We start from the raw sequence: 19443 nt of genomic DNA, 5'->3' as shown, positions 1-19443 counted from the left end.
AACAAACTGACGTCTCTCTAAATGTAAGCAGCTGTCAGAGTTTGATTGTTAGACCAACATCTTCAATGTCTAGACAATCCAAACCAAAATATACAAGGTGTTTACACTGTATTTCACTAGATAGGTTTATGTTTTCTCAGGCATGATGTTAGCGGCGCTGTAGCCACTTTACTTCGTTTCAGAGTCATCCGTCGTGTTGAAGGAACGACTATCAAAAGCCTCCAAAAAGTAACAAACACCAGGGATATCTGCAGGGAAGTTGGCCGGAAGCTCCTGTCTGGTCCTGGGAATGAAGACAAACTCTGGCCAATCTTTCAGCAATCTGGGACAAAGAGCACACAAATAAAGCATGAATCTACAAAAAAAAAAAAAATATGGGAACTTATTTGACACAAGAGGAAACACAGTGCTATGTTAAAACTTAGGTTCCTGTGTAGAACAAACATGCACAGTATGTTTTCTTCTCTCTGGAACAATTTGATCTTGGAAACAAATGGTAACATCATGTATTAGATCATTTGAATCTGACCACTGTATATTTTAGCATTTCCTTGTTTGTAAGAGCCTCAGTCATATAAAATGTTTTGAAAGGAGAGTGAAGAGTCAGTTTAAGATGCTGTTCTGTTTGTGATAATAATAAGAAAAGTGCAATAGCATCCTGCACTAGCATACATACTACACACATACTGTATATTATACTAGCATTGCTTAGTAACAGCAATCTCTTGGTTATAGGGACATGGGCTAGATAATGTATGGAGTGTTACTTCACCTGTGGGTTGTAGGGCTGATGTTGATTTTTCTAGGTTGGCTACAAGATTCAAACTTGTTTGCCAGCGTGACATTGTTGCCAAAGAGGCAGTAGCGTGGCATCTTTACACCGACTACACCAGCAAGCACCGAACCAGTGTGGAGGCCGATACGCATCTGGAAAACAAATGGGTTTAAACCAAAAAGATGCAACATTCAACATGAATCAGGCTTCTATTGTTCTTGTTTTTCTCATCCATTGTATGTATTGAAGCAAGTGGAATTCAAACAGGACAGCCTTGCTTTCCTCTGTGATTTATTCTTTTTAACCGTATATCATTGTCCATATCTGCGTTATGTAACTGCTTTCTGTCATTTGTGTTGTCTGTTGTCTTCTCTGCATTGAGTGAGTGCCTGAGCAAGTTTCTTTTGAAAGTTTTTCATAGTTACGCTGTGAGATTTAGACATTGTATATTTGACGTTTGCTGTGGTGCAAGAAAAATCAGTTACCAGATCTAAATATTTACAATTTCTTGTGTTTAGCTTTCAATTTGGTTGATTTAGCTAAGATATTTGCATAATTAACAAGCTCAACCACAACAGAGACACATGATTTTCTTTATGTATTCAATGGTTGATGGTATTACAGTAAGTTTTCTATACATGTAATGGGTTTCATTCCAAGACATACAGTATATCCAGTGTGAAAAAATTCTGTGGCCAATCAATATTTCAGAAACACAGATCACACTATCAATCAAAACTGTTTTATAAGCAAAGGTCTCAGGACGACTCAAAACTTTGATAGTAACACATAATGTACTTTACTTTCATTACAACAACCATTTTGTTAGAGTTGGCATCAATTCTTTTCAAATGGTGGATATCTTGTTTTGAATGGAAACCCTTCATATAAAAATAGTTTAATACATTTGGAGTTCATTATCTCAGCAAGTTGAATAATGAGTGTTTGAGTAAGTAATGCTTGACCCTCACCTGTATTGGCTCTCCAGTTGGCGTCATGACCTCATCTGAAAGCTCCATCATCTTTAAGGCCATGAGTGCAATTTGGACAGCGTGAGTGTTGCTCTCCTTGTGCAAGCCACCAGCTACACAATAAGCATCACCGATGGTCTCCACCTAAATAGAGTGGAGGATTGTGAAAATGATTTCTGTGTTGGCAACTGAAGCACTAAAAAACATTTTCAGAAGCATGTTTGTGGCTGCTCCCTCAATGTGTTCAAAGCACAAAGTTTAGTTTACCTAGGATGTGTCATTTTATTAAAATTTGCTATGCCAAAAGTCCTTGTGAACACAATGACTAAGACCAATCTGTTCACCTGTTTTTCAGACTGCAGTAGAAATGAGAGAGTGAAAAGCGAGGAATAATAAAACTAAAAGATCATAATAGTACTTCACCCCTGGCCATCTTGAACAAATTAAAAAGTCCAAAATGTGCTTGATGTTTTTTTTCTTCTCGCATGTAAATCCAGACAGGAGAGCACTCAACAGATATGTGGCAGAGACAAAGCGAAACTATTTTTAGGCACATATGTGGAGTGGAAACAGGGTCCCGAAGGAACCTCTGACTTCCTAGTGTTTTACGAGATATTTGTCAAACATGCTGCTCTCTGTGTTATGCTTCCATGACACTCTGATTACATTAGCCAACCTCCCTGTAGATTAGGAGCAGTTGGCAGAGAGTGTGGTAGCTGATTGAGCTACAGCCACAGTCTGTCCTGAAACACATGTAAAGCAAGATTCTGTTATTTTGTTCACTATTTGAAATCTGTGTGAGAACTTGCTGTAAATCATTTGACCTTATATGCCTTATGCTAGTACCTTATGTACTATACACTGAATTACTCATCCTTCTCCTGCGAAAGAATGCATTTCTATTTTTGAATCGGTCAACTGCTGTAGTTTTATACTTTTTTATACAAAACACTTCATGGACAGCTTTGCAAATATACTCCTTCTCTATGAGCACAGAACTTGGCCTGGATAAAGACAAAACTTTAATTATGTTAGCCACATTAGAAGCTACAATCATTAATTAAAAGTGAAGGTTTTGGTGTGTTTAAGTGAGCTACAGGTTTTTCAAAAGACTTGCTAAGACATGATTGTCAATAATTTTTCTGTAATCCAAAGTGAATATATCACAAGGAAATGTTGTTCAATTAGGCAAAATGTCCAGAAGATATTGGCAGCTTCTCTCAAATTGTAAATTAAAAAATCCTGAAATGTTACATATAACTTAGTATTGCACTAATGATGTCGCTCACTGCCATAAAAAAGTACAATAGTTCAACTTCTGATTCCAAGATTGTTCAACTACTAACATTGCTTAATTCATTAAAAGGAAAACATTTTTATTCCCTTATTGTTGGACATAATATGAGCCTGATAAAAGACTGTCAGTACACCTAAATATGACATTTAAATAAATGGTTTGTTTACATTCGCATTTTTTGTAAGAATATGAAGAAAACTGACTAATTTGAACTTTGAAGATCTGAAAGTGGCAAAAAGATTCATTTCCATTAAAAATGCTGGACTGTTGCTTTAGCTAAAAAAAAAAAAAAGCTGTTAAATTCAACATTTGCTTCAGCCAATGGCTTTAAAACCAAAGCTCAAATAACTGTAGGCCCTTGAATTCCATAAACCTACCTTATAAACATCAAGCTCTCCACACTGGTGGTCAAACCTGGTGTACAGCTCGTTCAGCATGGTGACCACCTGCATTGGGGTGCAGCGTGAGCACACAGCCGTGAAGCCCACAAGGTCAGAGAACAGCATCGTCACATGGTCAAACTTCTTGGCCTGGACCGTCTGGCCCTGCCACAGCTGCTGAGCCACAGTGCCGGGGAAGATGGTGAAGAGGAGATCCACCGTCTTCTTCTTCTCCTCCTCCAGTGCTTGATGAGCGTGCTCCAAGGCGGCCTTGGCCTTCCCCAGACGCTTCTTCAGACCGTCCTGGGCTTTGGCCTGCTCACCGACCAGAACAACATCACGCAACGCATTATGAACGGGGATGTCCGACAGGTAGAGGCCGCGGCCAGTTAGCTCCTCCAGCTTGTCCACACAAGGAGAGCCCAAGAACAAGATGGCATTGGACTCAGGAACGTAGATCATCTGGCCTTTCAGGTCCATCAGCTGAAAGGACAAATCAGTTGATGAGAACTAAAGATAAGGTAAAATTCTGTTGGACTTAGTGAAGTTAGGAGAGTTGTAAACAAATTGATATAATCATACACATACATTAGGGGCTACCTGTCCTTATAGACATGCTCAATAGCTTTGTTTTTGACAGTGGATTCATTAGATTTAATGTCCAGTCAACATCCTGGGACAAGATTCTCATATTATCTTTCAGTACAATTTGCCACTGCAAAACTCTTCAAAACATTTTCAGGAAATAAGAAAAGAATGGTTACTTTTCATTGGCACCAATGCATTTTTTAAGTTATACAGCTCGCTTTTAACAAAGTTGTAAATGCACAAAGAGTCATGGAATTCACTCAACACATAAATACAATGGAAACTTTCAATTAAAGTAATTTTCATTGTGCATCATAGTGTGTTTAACATAACAATAGCAGCTGGGTAAAAATGGGCCATGGAAAGCAGTAGCATTTTGAATATTAGAAAATACTTAAATGGAACACTTCTGTTAAAGTTCCACAATCTTGTTTGTGCTAAACAAGATGTTAAGTACCTGAGTAATCCATTTAATCTCCTGCAATTAACATCATCTAATAAATGAATTCAGAGATGCAGAATGACCCCTTTAGATCTGGTTCCAAGGAAAAGGAAAGAATGACATGGGACCCACATGTCAAAAATGGAGATATTTGATGAGCTCTTGATTGATATTCATAAATAGGAAACTGAATCATTTTATCTGTTTTATTTGGACTCTGTTGCTGCTAAAGGTACAACTACCACTGGACGACGAGTAAATCACTATCAGAATTATCACTGGAGGCATTTTTGATTGAATGTCAACATTCATTATACAATCACCACGTTCATTCACCGATACTTTTTTCTCATCATAGTGACCAATCCTGTGCACCCTTACATAAATAGCATGAGCATCGTTGTGCCTTTGATGGATAAAGTGGTTTGACATTTGCTTCTAATCTCCTCTGGGGGTATAATGTTGATCTCTACCTCAGGCGGGGTATGCCACTAATAAGCTCTACCGCCTATAAACAGCCAGATTTTTATTGTTTTCTTCTCTGTCTTACCTGATTTAATATCAAGTCAACATTTGGAAGACCTTTTACACCTCATTAGTCACTGATGTCTGTTTTCAGGTTATATCTCACAGATACAGAACCTACCTTCCCTGTGTTATCTGTGGTGGAAACTCCATGCTTGATCTGAATGATAAACTGGGTGTTTAGCATGGTCAGGATACCTTGAAAGGTGCATTTGATTTGGGGAGAGACAATAGAGAAGTGTTCTTGGAAGGCAGCCGGCCGCCTCAGTCCATCCTTCCTGGGCAATCTCTTCCTGAGCCCATGTCCTATTTGTACCAAGACCAAGTCCTGGTCCAGGAACAAATGGAAGGGGAAGATGGTGGAGAACAGAGAGGTAGGAAGGGTCCCGGCTGAGGTGGCCCGGAGGGGACTGGGGCTCAGATTTTTAGCATCCTTTACTACTACTGTGTAGAGAAGACTGGGCTGTGGGCTGGACTGCAAGATGGTGTCCTTGGCACCACGGGGGTCCATCAACACATCCACAGTGGTGTGATACAGCAGCCGCGCAGCAGCTTTGATGACTCCAGGGAAGAAGAGCTCAGTGGTCGGGTGGGGGTTGAAGTAGTAGACAGTAAGCAGACCCGGATCCTTGTCTAAGCACAGCACCGAGGGTTCGTTTACATAATCCGCTCTGTCCGGGTTGGGCAACGTGCTGCTCTGTTTCAACAAGACATTGAAGCTGTTGAGGAAGTCGTGAAGAGCTCCCCCCACCACCCGCAAAATTTGTCCGTCCTCCTCATAACACATTTTGAAGAGCTCCTCGCCGAGGGCGACTTTCAAAGCATCCATTTTGATAGCTGGTGGACACATGGAGGGAAAGAGGTGAAGGGGTGAGGGGCACATGATCAATTTCTTAAAATGACAATGAAATATTTTGTAATATGCAACTTGTCTTGCAACTCAACATTACCTGTTTTGCTTGAGTAAGTGTTCATTATCTCCAGTAAATGCTCTGGTTTATCAACACAACCTTGATAGTCTGTACAGCACATTGTTGGACTGGAAAGACAACAAATATCGCAGTCATACACATAACATTAAGCATATTTTCTATTACTCAGTGGCCAATTGAATCATTGAAATTCCTGGAAGAAATCATGCACAACGTTTTACACTGCCAAAGCATAAAATGTTATCATTTCACACTATAGTCATTGTTATTTTCAGAAGATTTGAGGGATTTATCTTCAGGTATCCATAGCTAATATCTATATTTGAGACTGCATCACATCAATAACATTGTTATTGTTGTTATCATTTTTTTCATAGTAGTACCAGAAGTAGTAGTAGTAGTAGTAGTGGGTCTAATTGTAGTTATAGCTAGTAGTAGCAGTAGTATTAGCAGATTTGTAAGGGATTTATCTCCAGGTAGTAAAACAGTATATTTGAGGTTGTATCTATATCATCATGTTATTTGTAGTAATAGTAGTTGTATTAGTAGTGGTAGTAGCAGTAGTAGTAATTGTGGTAGAAGTAGCAGTAGTAGTAGGCTAGTTGTAATAGTAGCATTAGTAGTAATAGTGCGAGTAACAGGCTAGTTGTTGTTGTTGATGTAGTAGTGGTAGTAGTAGCAGCATTAAAACAAATCTCACCTTTCATCATCCCTGGTTATTGATAGTCTCATCATTCGTTGGAGGGCAGTATGCAGTCTTTGAAACTGTATGACAAAGTATCCAGCAAGTTAAAGGCAATGCTACTAGCAAGAAAATACCTAAACAACCATTCCATTAGTGTCATAATTAATAAAATAAGGAAACAGGATAAATAGATTAGATTAAAGATTCGTCGTATTTTATCTCAAGTGGACGAAGAGGAACGATAGCACTACGTGAAGGCAAAACTAAGGCAGGCGAGACTGACAAACCCTTGCAGAGTCAAGATGCACTGAGTTTTTCATACAATCTTGATCAAACATATTTATATGACACAAGTATTTAAAACAGGATACCTAATAAAGGCTGAATAATAAATGTGATTTTCAAACTCACCTCGGGGCATGCCAATTTTCGGATGCTCTCCCCAAGTGTATGAAGGTTAACTTTGGCTCTGCTTATTTTCTGTCGAGGTAGATCCTCACCTATTTTTCCATGCACATCCTTAGAAATAGGCAATATATCCGCGGCGTCACTTGAGCGCTCCTCAAAGTCTCGGGGCTCATTATGTTTGGCGCTGCTGGAGAACGGACACTCTCCGGATATTTTCAGTTCTTTCAATTTTGCGCAAAACATCTTAGTGTTATGATCTCTGTGACTTTCTCTATCTCATTTCACAGGGGGATAATCCTAGTCGAGCAACTGCGGTGTCTGTGAGAAATTCCATCATCTGCTGTGCTCATCCAGTGTGCCTTCCTCCCTGCCCGCATCCAGCTGATTCAAATGATCAGCACCAAAGCTAGAAGCCACATACAATATTCATTGAAAACTACATGGGCAAATGATGACAGGGAACTATCATTACCAAAAAGCCAATGAGAAGCTGGAGAAAAAACACCAGTGGGCCAATCCATGCGCAAGTAGGGCTGGTGTAGCCGAACGACCTATCAGCTGCAGAATGAGAAATTCTTTCCAGGCGACTTCACGCATGCAATGAACCTTTTATACATCAGCTTTATGATTGGGTCCCATGACATGAAATTGGCTCCCCCATAACGAATTATCACTATAGAATCCCTATAATGTGCATATAGGAACTTATAGTGTGCCTGTGGTACTCAATGGTGAGTTTATAGTGACCCCTATTTTTTTTTTATCCCCTATGGCTTCACTTTGATATTCCTATTACATTCCTACAGAATATTGCAGTTTACTCCCTATGATAATTGTACTTTGAAGTGAAAACCAACTGCCAAGCCATGCAGCCTCTTCACATTTGTCCACGTCTGTCTGTCATCTTGCAAACATGTGTCAAAAATTCAATCTCATATAAGCTACATATTTACTACATTAGACCTATTAACACACTTTCCACACTAACAATGTTTCTGTTGCAGTATCAAGGTTGTCTGACATTTTCTGTCTTCATAGATATCACAGAAAAGAGCACACACCAGTCTGACAATGTGACCTTGGTCGAAAACAGTGTGAGAGCATGTACATAAGGTGAATCAAATGTGTTTTCTCCAGGAACTCTCAGGAAAAAAGATTCAGTGATGAGTAACCCTGCTGTGTGCTGTCTCAAATCTTCAAAATTCATGTCAAAATTTGACGTTATTGGCCGCAATAGAGCTGGCCTTGTCCTGTCTGAAAAGAGCAATTTCATTGTCTAACGTAACATATTTCAGAGCTTAAATAATAGAGAACATTGTCACTTGGGAGCTTTTGTCAGCTCTCTTGGGGTAACATTTGACCAGCATGTTGCTTATGTTAGCTGTCTAAAAAATAAGAGGGGATACATTCATAGGGCTGCAGGCTTGTTGGGGGGGCTTCAGAGAGGTGAGAGATGCTTTTGGGAGCAGGGGTCGCGTGTCACATCACACACCAAGCCAATTCATCAAACTGGATACCATTTCTAAGATTTTTCTTTTCTCAGTACCTTAAGTTGACAGACTGTAATCTGTAACATTTGTACTGTACATGTTTGATGACATGCCATGGTCTTAAAAAGGTGAATTACAATGAAGTTAGAGACTCTGAACTCCTTTATGTAACTGGGCGTATGAACTTTCCTCACAGTGTACCAGACAAATGTTGTACAAATCATGTCTGTTCTTTATTGAGCAGTATCTACTTACCTCTAATTGTACTATACAGCAAGGAATAAGGGAAGTGCACTCAAATTGAACTATCACTTTAAGATCTTAATTTAACCTGTTTTGATCTTATTGTCCTACCAGGAAACACTAAGGCTAACTATAAATAGTGACACACCCAAATGTAAGAGATCCTTCAAACTCTAAACTCTAAAAGGCCAACTGATTGTGCTGATGAAAGTCATTAACCATATCGTGTGCTCTTATTTTTGATGGCAAATCAAAGAAGACATTAATTTTACAAGCACTTTTGCTTACAGTATAAAAACATCAGTTGATGGGGACCAATTAAAAGCAGTGAGTCACCATCTGTTTTCTTCCTTTTTGCCTTTTGGGATAGGTTCCCAGTTGAAACAAGATCTGGACAATAATAACAAGTTGAGATATCAAATTTAACATGGAAATTAAGCCAAAGCAGGTAATTGGACTGGGTGACACCAATAACAAAGACCTAATTATAATTAGACAGTAAGAGTTGGGATCACTGAAATTAAAAAAAGTTGTATTGACAGTATAAATTAGTAAGAATATAATATAAAGGTGGCCAGGTTAAACCACCTTAAACAAAAACATGTCCAAACCTGGTGTGTGTGTGTGTGTGTGTGTGTGTGTGTGTGTGTGTGTGTGTGTGAGATACATGGACCGAACATGCAAATCCTAATATACAAGACTATAATACTGTGTCATACAAGGCCATTTATTGGGTTTGTTTGATCCACGTATCTCAAAATGTAATATGTTCATGCCACATGATTGAGGAGATCAACGCTTTCCCAATAGGACAAATGGTGGACTTAGTATAGACATAGTAGTTTCATTTTAAAAGTGAAATAAAACTTTTGAGTTTTTTTTTTTTTTTTTTTTACTATTTCTATCTATAACATGTCTCTGAAAAGTCGCTTTTTGCTGTATGTACTCAAGATTTCCTCCATCTGTCCTTTTCACTCAAGAGACAAGTAAATGCAAATGAACTGCAGCTGCATCTTGAGACAGTTCAAGCAGACAATCCTCAGGTCTTAGTGACCCATCTGCTGCCACAGAGGTGACAGGTGCTGTCGGACCCACAGGAGACGGCTACAGCCGCACTGGCATCGACAAACCCTTTGTTTATGATTAGCTACAACGTGGACCAACTGATCTGTGCCAAGGTGAGACAATGAATTAAGTTTGAGTACATAAAACGTAATCTCCCTATAGCCTTGGCTTTATGCCTCAACTGGCTTCATCTCATCGCTGAGTCCTCTCAGAAGAAGAATGCAGAGCTGAAGAGGAGGAACCAGCTCAACATGGAGGTGCTGAGGAAGGAGTCGGTCCAACAGGATGAGGACCACCTGCCCAAGCTGGAGGTAAAGGACTGGGTATTGGACCACTCACGCCACTACAAAGAGGAACAGGTTGTGGTTTAAATGTTATTTCTCTCTCTGTCCACAAAGAACGTTCTCCTATCTGAGGAACAGACAATGGTCAGTGCATTGTCTCACTGATGGACACAAGTATTGCAGTTACACTGTTAATCTGGAAAATACATTGAAACCCTAATGCTTTAATTGTCGTTTTGTTTTGTTGTTTAATTAATGCCTCTCCTCCTCTGCAGGTAATTGGTAAGCGTGAGGATCTGCATCCACAGGAAGAGGAGGTTTAAGGAGGGCCCGAAGTGAAGACACAACATCCTCATCATCACATTGACCACAGAATTGAGCTGAACAGAGTCGAACAGTTGTCCTCTGGTTGTTCCTGTTAGAGGCTGCAGGCTGCTTTGGATTGTCTGAGCTGGAAGACGGAGCATCCAGAGGTGGTGAAGGAGGAGGGTGACCAATGAGGAAACCTGAGGAGGTCATGGAGGAGATAAAGAGGATGGAGGTGTTGGCCAGAGGGAAGAGGAACCAGGCGGAGAGGAAGGAAGAGAAGCAAAAGAAGGCAAGAAAGTCCAGCTGCTTCTCTGCGTTGTAGAACTAGGCATGGCGTTGAACAGGTTTCTTGGTTTCTGTCATTCATCTATTTGTCTTTCAGATGTTGTCCTAGGTTATCCAGTGGACCCATGAGGGATGTGGATGTGGATCCAGAGACCATGCAGAGTAGGGGACCAATGACGTGAAGCCAAGGTCATATCATGTCCAGAGGGAAAAGCTGTGTATGTCACAGCAACATATTTCCAGATTTCCCTGTTCAACCTTTCCCAGGTTATTTTAACACTAAACTCTTTATTTAGCTGTGAAAGACCTCAAGGAGGTAAAATTAAAGTAGTGTGTTAGTACACATAGATACCTGCAGCAGCTTGTTTTATGAAAGTATCACTGAGCAGTGAGCACAACATCATCCTGAGAGCCACACTACTCTTAAAGAACAACAAGCAACAAGCTTGTAGGAGCTTATAGCAACAGCTACTATGATTAAACTCATGAGCTAGAATAGGAACAATGCCATAATGCATTTTATTTATTAGACACTTTTCATTAAAAGCAAATCTCAGAGTGCAACAGGAAAACAATAATTAAAAGCAGGTAGCACGCAACAGGAAAGAAAACTAGATAGCTACATTTCCAGGTGAAAATGTGTGGGCAGACTGTTAATACGACTATAAACCATGACTGTAAAAATGAGACAGGCATTGGCAATGTAATGGGAAAAGGAGGAAAAACACAAGAGTTTCTTTAAGTGAGCCTCAGCCTGTTCAGCTTCATCCATAAGCATATAGATTTGACAAAATGTACACAAAATGCAGGAGCTTCACAGCAGCTTCTGTGCAATGTGTCTGTCACATAAAGCATAAAGAGTGTACATCACTCATCTATTATTCAAAAACAGCTAGGAACCAAAGTATGTTCAATATACTTTGGTTCAAGAGGCATACTGCCTAATTTTAAAAAGTGAAGAATTGCATAGTTGCACATGCATTTCTGTAATATTCAGTTGCTAACAATGACCAGTGGTCCAAATTCATGCCAAAATTCAAATTAACTTGTCCTTGAAAAAATAACCTTACACTTTTACAATTTCCATGTCCATACGATATCAAGACACTCCCTAAAGATGATTTAGGTATGTATTCAGACTACTTTCTCATTGGCATTCTTATGGCCTATCATCTGTCATTTTGTCACACAATATTACATAGCTAAATATATCCTCAGATAAGATAAACTTTGCCTCTGCTCATATGATGATTAATGTCTATTTATAATTTGAATTCCCATAGTGTCTGCAACATGTTCATTCTCTGCACACAATTCTCCAAAACGCTGTGTTTATGAAAAGCAGGAAGATGGCCAGCCACTCAACAAATCAACACACCAAGGCCATAGCAACCTGAGAGCCTCGGATGAAGAGAGATTAAATGTTCTATTCTTTATGGGTAGACACAGCTGCACTCAGTCTGACATTAAGAAACGTTTGTTCAGACACACTGCAACATTCAGGCACAAAGAGGACATTACTGGACACTTAAGTCTTCCTTAGTAGTGTTGCACTTTATGTGCTTTAGCTTATTTTTCAAGACATGGCACTAGGACCAGGCCAATTTCAGTTTAATTTTCATGTTACTGTTATTTATGCAATTTTATTCAAGTTAAGGTACAATGCAACCATTTCATTTGTATGTAAATCACTGCACCTAACATCACAATTCAAAAATTATGTCAGCAATGTACATTATTCCTAAATGCAATTTTTGTGACAGTCCTTTATATCCAGAGCCTAAGGATTGATTTTGTCATACTGAATGCTGCGTTGAGAAGGACCATTTCATCTTTTTTTAACCAGTAATCCTAACAACCTCCTGGATGATGTTAACCAGAAGCATTGTTTGAACAAAACTCATAACAGACCTTATTTTCAACTCAGCTTCCTGTCCGTTTGAACATATAACTTTGTTGCTGCATTTAGGGCCAGCAACAGTAATCTGACACTGCAGATGTTCAGCCTCAATCATCTGAGAGATCTGAATTAATATATTTAGCACATATTGGTAAGGGTTACACAACCAATTCGCAACCACATAGATGGTGTAATATTTATTACTGGCTTGATAATGTGCTTTCAAATATAAGGACTGATATTACCCTGTAAATGGTTAATTCCCTTGCCTATAAATATTAATTATATAAATACATAATTGAATAAGCGTGTCCTTTCATTTACAGATATCCATGTAGTTTGCCCATAATTCATATACTCATAAATTGGGCTTTAGTAGGATAAAAAGCAGGTAAATACATATTATCTGATTTGTCTTGGTACAACAAGTACAGCCTTTGATGAAGATGATTTGTTGAAATGATAGACTGTAAACATTGTTTGTGTGCGGTCCTGAGTTCAAAGAGGTTTCATGGTGATGTGTACCGTGGCTGATCATAGCTAGAAAACTCCCACTTCTGTGTTCAGCAGACCTAGACCCAGATCTAAAACCCTGTGTGCATTTATCCTGCCTAGGTTAGCACGCATGGCTGCCATGTACTGCCCTGCAGCAAGAGACAATGCACCAAAGAAATGATTTCACAGTTTGCTATGTATTTTTTCAGACTACTTGCACTCCCCTTTCATCTTTCATCCTTGCAAAAAGTACAGATAAATAGCAGAACAACTAAAGATAAGAATATAATTGAAGCATGTTTCCAGGTATTGCATAACATGGGTGACATGGGCACTGATGCTGGAATAATTAGATAGAGTATGCTTCAGTCAATCCTAGTAGTAAGCAAACCAGAACCAGAGGCATACTTTATGTAGATAGCACTGCTATTGCATTACAGTACATTATATTGCTCATCAGTGAGTTTCATTTGGGATTCATTTGTCTGGTGGAGGTATACTATGCTGTATAGTACTGTATTGTACTGTACTGTATTTTACTATACTATACTATAGTATAGTACCATGTTATCCCATGTTCTGATCAGCAACGAGCAAAGTCATAAGCACATTATAATAGGCAATAAGCTGATGAGTATAATAATCTTTTGAGCATGCGCACTCTTTAACCCGGAACTGTCCTCCTTCCACTCGTTTCCCTGGGTTACTGTAAACAGCACAGCCAGCTAACGTGGCTTATGTTATTTATTTCACCAATGCATTTCGGCAGTAACATGAATGAATTAATGAGTTTCGGGTCAGCCAACTATCCGCTGGTAACTAAACTATCCATAATGTTACTTTAGTTACCAGCAGCGTTAGGAAGCTTTATTGTTAAACTTGTTCTTGCCCCAAGTAACAGTTAATTTAGCAAGCTAACACCAGCTAACTTGCTAGCTAACGCCAGTAAAGCCAAACAATCGCATTTGTTTATGGTTTTCACAATGGCAGGTCGTGAGGTCAGGACACTGGCTTACACGAAAAGCCCGAAAGCGTCAAGAAGAACACATTTTCAGGTAAAAGCTACGCTATTCTGGATATCCTAACTTATGACAAAGGGAGAAATGATGAGTGAGCATTGATCAGAACACTGTGTTATACTGTCAGCCCTCTGAAGCTAGTTGTGAAGTATCATGTCGATCCTCAAATTGTGTCATTATAGGATGAACTTCAAGCTGCTGTCTCCGCCAGGGCAGTCAGAGCAAAGGCTGATCAATACTCCTTTTCAGATGACTTCAATGAGGATGATGGTAAGATCACAGAGCATCAAAACCTTTAACCTAGATAATATGTTACATGGTGCTATGGGCATTTATGTGTGTCTACTGTTTGCTGCTGTTCAGGCTCTAAAGATGCTTCCTCCTTAGCAGCAGTTATATAAATCCTTCATCTTAAAGCACTAGAAGAGACATATAGTACTTTGTGTAAAACAACCTTTCCCTAACTGCTTAGCTAATCCGACTGTACTTTCATGCATCTTATTGCACTAAAAATGCATTACTCAAATCAATGAAGCTATGGTATAGCAGTATATATACAGTCAGAAACACAGTCCATCTAGCATAGGGCTGGACGATATGGTTGAAATCAATATCACGATAATCATAACGATTTTTCTCGATATCAATATATATCACGATATGGTTCATGTATGCAAAATCACGTTAAATAATCAAGTTAATGTTCATCTCATTGAACCGAATGGTAATGTTAGGAGTGATGTCAAACAAAACAGAAATATTCAAATAATATTCCTACCATACCTCATTTTATGAGAGTTTTTAAGTAAAATTTGCTTGTCATCATCAATTTAGACAGCAGAAATGTGTGTCACGATATTAAAATATCTTCATATCATCACAATATGATTCTACTGAAAGACGATAAACTATAATATTGAATTATCGCCCAGCCCTAATCTAGCATAGCAATACTTTACAGCAAGTGAAAGATCATCTAGTCCACATAATATGTTTCCCTGCAAATGTTAATAGGATGGTAACTGCTATAACTGCTTTGGAGGATAAGATGCTGACTAAAGAGAGTACACAAATGGTACATCAGTAGTTTAGAAAATGGCATATGGCAACCAGAATGACACCCTTAAAACAAGCACAATAACCCCCTCTAGCTGATGGCAGGAGCTAGGGTGCTAGGGTAAGATTTCTTAATACATCCATAGAAAAGACAGTCAGCTACCTTGAATTCAGATAGATGCAGTGTAAATACTCTGCATAGTTTGCTCTTTCTTGTTCATTTACTGGAATAACATTATTTCACAGATTTTATGAAGGAACTTCTGAGATCAAGAAAAAAGAGGAGTGATGCATTTAAGGCTGGGAAGAGTAAAGCCAAAATCAACGACTTTGAGCTTTCAGACGATGAAGGCAAACATAGCAGACCAAAGAAAGTTTCATTCCTGAAAACCCAAAGAATCAGCTCCCCCTTGCAAGATGTGACGGCATCAGATTCACATGAAAATGAGCTGCCCGACTCCTCCGTCACTGGACACAGCAACCAGAGTAGCTCATTTCCCTCACAACGCTCCACAAGTTTTAATGAAGAGGACGCAAAATCTGAAAAAAGCGGTGTGGATTCCCAACCTCAATCCACAACAACATTTCCAAGTGAATCTCTGTCATACCAGACATCGGAGGGTCAGCTGGACACACCCTTGCCCTTACCATCTGACAGTGGTGCGATGGAAACCTCGGGTCCCTTGTTCTCTGAAATGGATGAAGAGAGGAATGACTCATTTCCACAGTCACTGGGAGCTGGCTTGCACACATCTTCAACAGGTCAGTTCACAATGTCCACAATGTGTTTTAGATAACAATCACAAAAGGTGTATTATATGCTACTATCATATGGATATGTTAAACAAGGCCTGCAAATGTCAGTGCTCTGACTGCATGCAGATTTACATTTGCCAAACTCCTGTGTTATTCAGATAGTGATATTAAGAGCGAGCCACCCAGACCCAAACCAAGGCAAAGGACCACTGGATTGAGATTTCAGGCTATGGAGGAGCAGGCTGAAGACACTGGATCTCAGGATCTCAGCAGGCCGCCCACTTCCTCCGTGTCCATTCTCCTCTCAACTGATACAGCCAGCAGCATCACCAGAGTCTCATCTCCTCATCTCACTGTCAGGAGCTGCAGTCCACACGTGAGTCTCATTGGTTGTTTGTTCAAGAGCTGTTTTTTCGTAAAATAATTTTTTTGTCAACCAATTGGAGACATGTATTGTTTATGGTTTTATCCTAGACGCCGGAAGGAGACGCAGTCTCGCATAACCTCAGCAAATCCTCTTCCCTAGTGAGGAGCGAGCGGTTCACCAAGTCCACAATTGGTTCTGGATCTAGAGGTAACAATGTTCAGCACCACTTTTTATTTATATTATATTTTACTGTTGTTTTTAACACATTTTTATCCTCTGACATTTTTATCGTTTTAGAATACCTTCATTCCGATGACAGCAAAGCGCATGAGGGAGGGTACTCGACGTCATTTGAAGACTTTCATGTAAGATATTCATTATCAGGTCTTACTGTCGTGCTCTTGTGATGCTCTGAACTTGCAGAAAGTGGTTACATTTACTCAGTTTGACACCTCTGGAATCTCTGATTCTGCTTCTGATTCTGTTTAGTTTCAGGAAGTGTGTCCATGGTTAAATAGAAGCCATTAGCCATTTTGGCTAGTTTGCTAACTAGCTTTCACTATAGCCTAAACTAGACTATCTACCCTGGCAACTAGTTAATGGCATGCATTCCATCACAGACAGGAACAGAAGCAGAGGCAGAATTAAAAGCTCCTCTCCTTCCTCTAAGTTGATGAACATAGATAGTTGTGTCTGTAATTCAGTAATTCATTGAGTAACAAATCATAGAAAAAAAGGTTGTATTGTATAATAAATGTAAATATTAGATTCTGTGCAAAGCTCATTTTTTATTGTTTTCTTTTAGGGAGACTCTGATCATTCAATTGGTCGACTCACTGATACCAGGTAGGTAAATGCTTGCACTATCCAAGCTAGGCCAATAGACATTTACAGCTTAATGGATAAAAAATGGGTGAGTGACTGACCATCGTTTTGTTTTATTTTTGTTTAAATTAGGACATCAAGTTCTCTCACTAAAAGCTCCCAGAGACCACAGAGTGTGTGCTCCTCCAAAGTAGAGTCAAAGTATATGGGAACACTGAAGGTTCTGGACCGTAAAGTGCCTCTAGAGGAGTCTCAGCCAGAAGCAGCAGATTCACTCCGGGCTGCCATTTACCAGGTCATGTCATCATGATAATGCATAAATGTCTGTATTGTCTTTTTATCATTTGGAATGTAAACACATGTTGGATGTAGGGCCTGTAGGGCCCCACATGCTACACTTAAAAGAGTATAAAACATCTAGAGAGGGTAGTCCCTGCATGCACAATCATTTCATGGGGAAGGGAGGGTAAGCACTTTTGTGAAGAGGTTCATCTCACACATTTAAATCCAAGTTTATACAGATAGTGATATCCATGGGGGCACAGTACAGGTATAAACTGTATCATAAGTATACTTAAAACTTGTTGGATCTTTGTATGCTCTTCTTTACTTTCCTCTGGGATTTTGTGTCTATGTCAGTAGAGGGCAACAGAATATAAAAAGTGCATTGTCAGTCTACATAGTGGATTTAAATCACAAACCTACTCACTTGTGCTCCTAATCTCTAAAAATAACAGGAATGGCTTCAAAAGAAAAAGGAGAAGTTGAGAGAGACCATGCGGCTAAAGAAGCGAGAGGACATGTTGAAAGAAAAGAAGAAAAAGGTGAATATATTGTTTTGTAGAAGAAAGATACAGCTCAACAGACCATGCGGTTATTGAAAACTAGGTTATTTAATTTATATGCACACTGCTTACCATCTTTAAAAAAAAAAAGGAGGAGCAAACTAAAAAGGAAGAAGCCGTTGCATCCTATGAGGTTTGGAAAGAAAAGAAAGCAGAAACCCTCAAAGCAAAAGCCAAAGAAAAGCAAGACATGGCTAGGAAAGAACAAAGAGCAAATGAAGAGAGAGAAGAAAAAAGGGAATCTGCTAAAAAGGTATGTAGCTGATTTATTGTGCATTAAGCTGAATTATATAATAAGCACTTGTGTGGGAAGTTGTAATGTTGATCAGTAATGTTATAATAATTACAGGTGTTTGAAAAATGGAAAGAAACGCATGATGAACTACTCAAAGAGAAGAACAGAAAACAAAGAGAAGCTGAAAATAAACTTACGCTGAAAAAACAAGAAACGGAGGAGGAAAGACAGAGAGACAGCAAATCTGCTTTTTCCAATTGGTGAGTGTAAATAAATGGCTTTTTCATTTTGTGTTGAATCATCACAACCATTGGCTTCCAGGTTATTGGAAAATGTAGCTAAAACACCTCCGAGAACCACCCAAAATGTCACACTTGATGAAAACTGAAAGGTTGCTACATTGTGCCATAATACTCTCTGAGGCAAGGTATCCATACATCAAAAAGGAATAAGCCCTCATCTAAAGTTTTTTTTTTTTTTTTCTCTCAAAATGATTAAGGGATGAGAAAAAGAAGAATGTTCTCAATGAAAAAGTCACGATGGAGCGCAAGGAAATCAAAAACAAAGCAGAGGAAGAAAGATACAAAAGAGAAGAGAGAGATGAAATGGCTTTAGAGATGTACGAAAAGTGGCTGGTAAGTAGCATCACTACTCCAGACCAGTTCCCCTAGATCTGTCAATACTGAGAGGAGTGTTCAACAGTGATGGTATCTGGTGGTTTCTGATTATATTTCTTTTTTAGTGACAGTTGTCTCTGCATTTCTCCAACAGACAAGGAAAGAGCTAGAACAGAGAAGACAGAGAGAAGAAAGACGGATACAGGCTATACTACAAAACAGTCCACCTCCCCCTTGGAGCCCTCCCAATAAAACTATACCATTTCGAAAATAACTCTTGAAATGTAACATACCAATCCATATGATATGTTATGTCTACAGTGTGTGTTTTAAACGTACCTAATCATGATTCTTGAATTTTCAATTTTTATCAGATTTTGTATCAGCCAGCAGTTGTAGCCTAATGCAAGTTTATATTTTTTTTTATACCGTTTTTGTTTGCCAGAGAAGGAATGTTGGAGTTAAGCTTTTGCATTTGTTTGTAGAGTAAGTTATATAATTTGCTAAATGTATGACAGCCTGCCATGTCAATATTGAATGTAAGGAATGATAACATTACTTGTAATTACAAAATCCTTTTTATAAATGTGGTGATCTGTTATTACTGTGTTCAGTGTTCTGTCTTCAGAATGTAAAGCAGTAATAAGTA

General features: G+C 39.0%; 2 protein-coding genes across 2 annotated transcripts; one reads left to right on the top strand and one right to left on the bottom strand.

Annotated features, from left to right (window-relative positions):
• Positions 1–768: 768 nt before the first annotated feature.
• Positions 769–7246, bottom strand: gucy1a1 (guanylate cyclase 1 soluble subunit alpha 1). The gene is made up of 7 exons (XM_071526247.1): positions 7007–7246; positions 6611–6675; positions 5929–6017; positions 5127–5815; positions 3421–3933; positions 1747–1890; positions 769–927 (listed from the first exon to the last, which is right to left on the bottom strand). The coding sequence occupies exons 1-7, from the start codon at positions 7244–7246 to the stop codon at positions 769–771; spliced, it is 1899 nt and encodes a 632-aa protein (XP_071382348.1).
• Positions 7247–14015: 6769 nt separating this feature from the next.
• Positions 14016–19308, top strand: map9 (microtubule-associated protein 9). The gene is made up of 13 exons (XM_071526245.1): positions 14016–14129; positions 14276–14363; positions 15396–15911; positions 16064–16281; positions 16380–16479; positions 16570–16637; positions 17078–17118; positions 17230–17392; positions 17835–17921; positions 18034–18195; positions 18292–18437; positions 18677–18812; positions 18949–19308. The coding sequence occupies exons 1-13, from the start codon at positions 14046–14048 to the stop codon at positions 19066–19068; spliced, it is 1929 nt and encodes a 642-aa protein (XP_071382346.1). The 5' UTR covers positions 14016–14045; the 3' UTR covers positions 19069–19308.
• Positions 19309–19443: the final 135 nt, after the last annotated feature.

The sequence above is a fragment of the Centroberyx affinis genome, unplaced genomic scaffold (genome assembly GCF_046629955.1).
Source record: "Centroberyx affinis isolate AG114_WGS23_722 - 3 ecotype Tasmania unplaced genomic scaffold, CSIRO-AGI_Caff_v1 ptg001396l_1, whole genome shotgun sequence".
Taxonomy (NCBI): Eukaryota; Metazoa; Chordata; class Actinopteri; order Beryciformes; family Berycidae; genus Centroberyx; species Centroberyx affinis.
Note: the sequence above shows the minus strand (reverse complement) of the source record. Positions and strands in the feature narration are given on the sequence as shown.

What these genes read in the sequence shown, in the direction of transcription:
- gucy1a1 (XM_071526247.1), bottom strand. Translation starts at nt 7,246, where the DNA reads ATGTTTTGCGCAAAATTGAAAGAACTGAAAATATCCGGAGAGTGTCCG. An exon ending in GAGAGCTTGATGTTTATAAG is followed by an intron (nt 1,891 to 3,420) that starts GTAGGTTTATGG and finishes CACTCTATTTAG; the next exon opens with GTGGAGACCATCGGTGATGC. An exon ending in CAACTGGAGAGCCAATACAG is followed by an intron (nt 928 to 1,746) that starts GTGAGGGTCAAG and finishes TTTGTTTTCCAG; the next exon opens with ATGCGTATCGGCCTCCACAC.
- map9 (XM_071526245.1), top strand. Translation starts at nt 14,046, where the DNA reads ATGGTTTTCACAATGGCAGGTCGTGAGGTCAGGACACTGGCTTACACG. An exon ending in CAAGAAGAACACATTTTCAG is followed by an intron (nt 14,130 to 14,275) that starts GTAAAAGCTACG and finishes GTGTCATTATAG; the next exon opens with GATGAACTTCAAGCTGCTGT. An exon ending in GGTCGACTCACTGATACCAG is followed by an intron (nt 17,119 to 17,229) that starts GTAGGTAAATGC and finishes TGTTTAAATTAG; the next exon opens with GACATCAAGTTCTCTCACTA.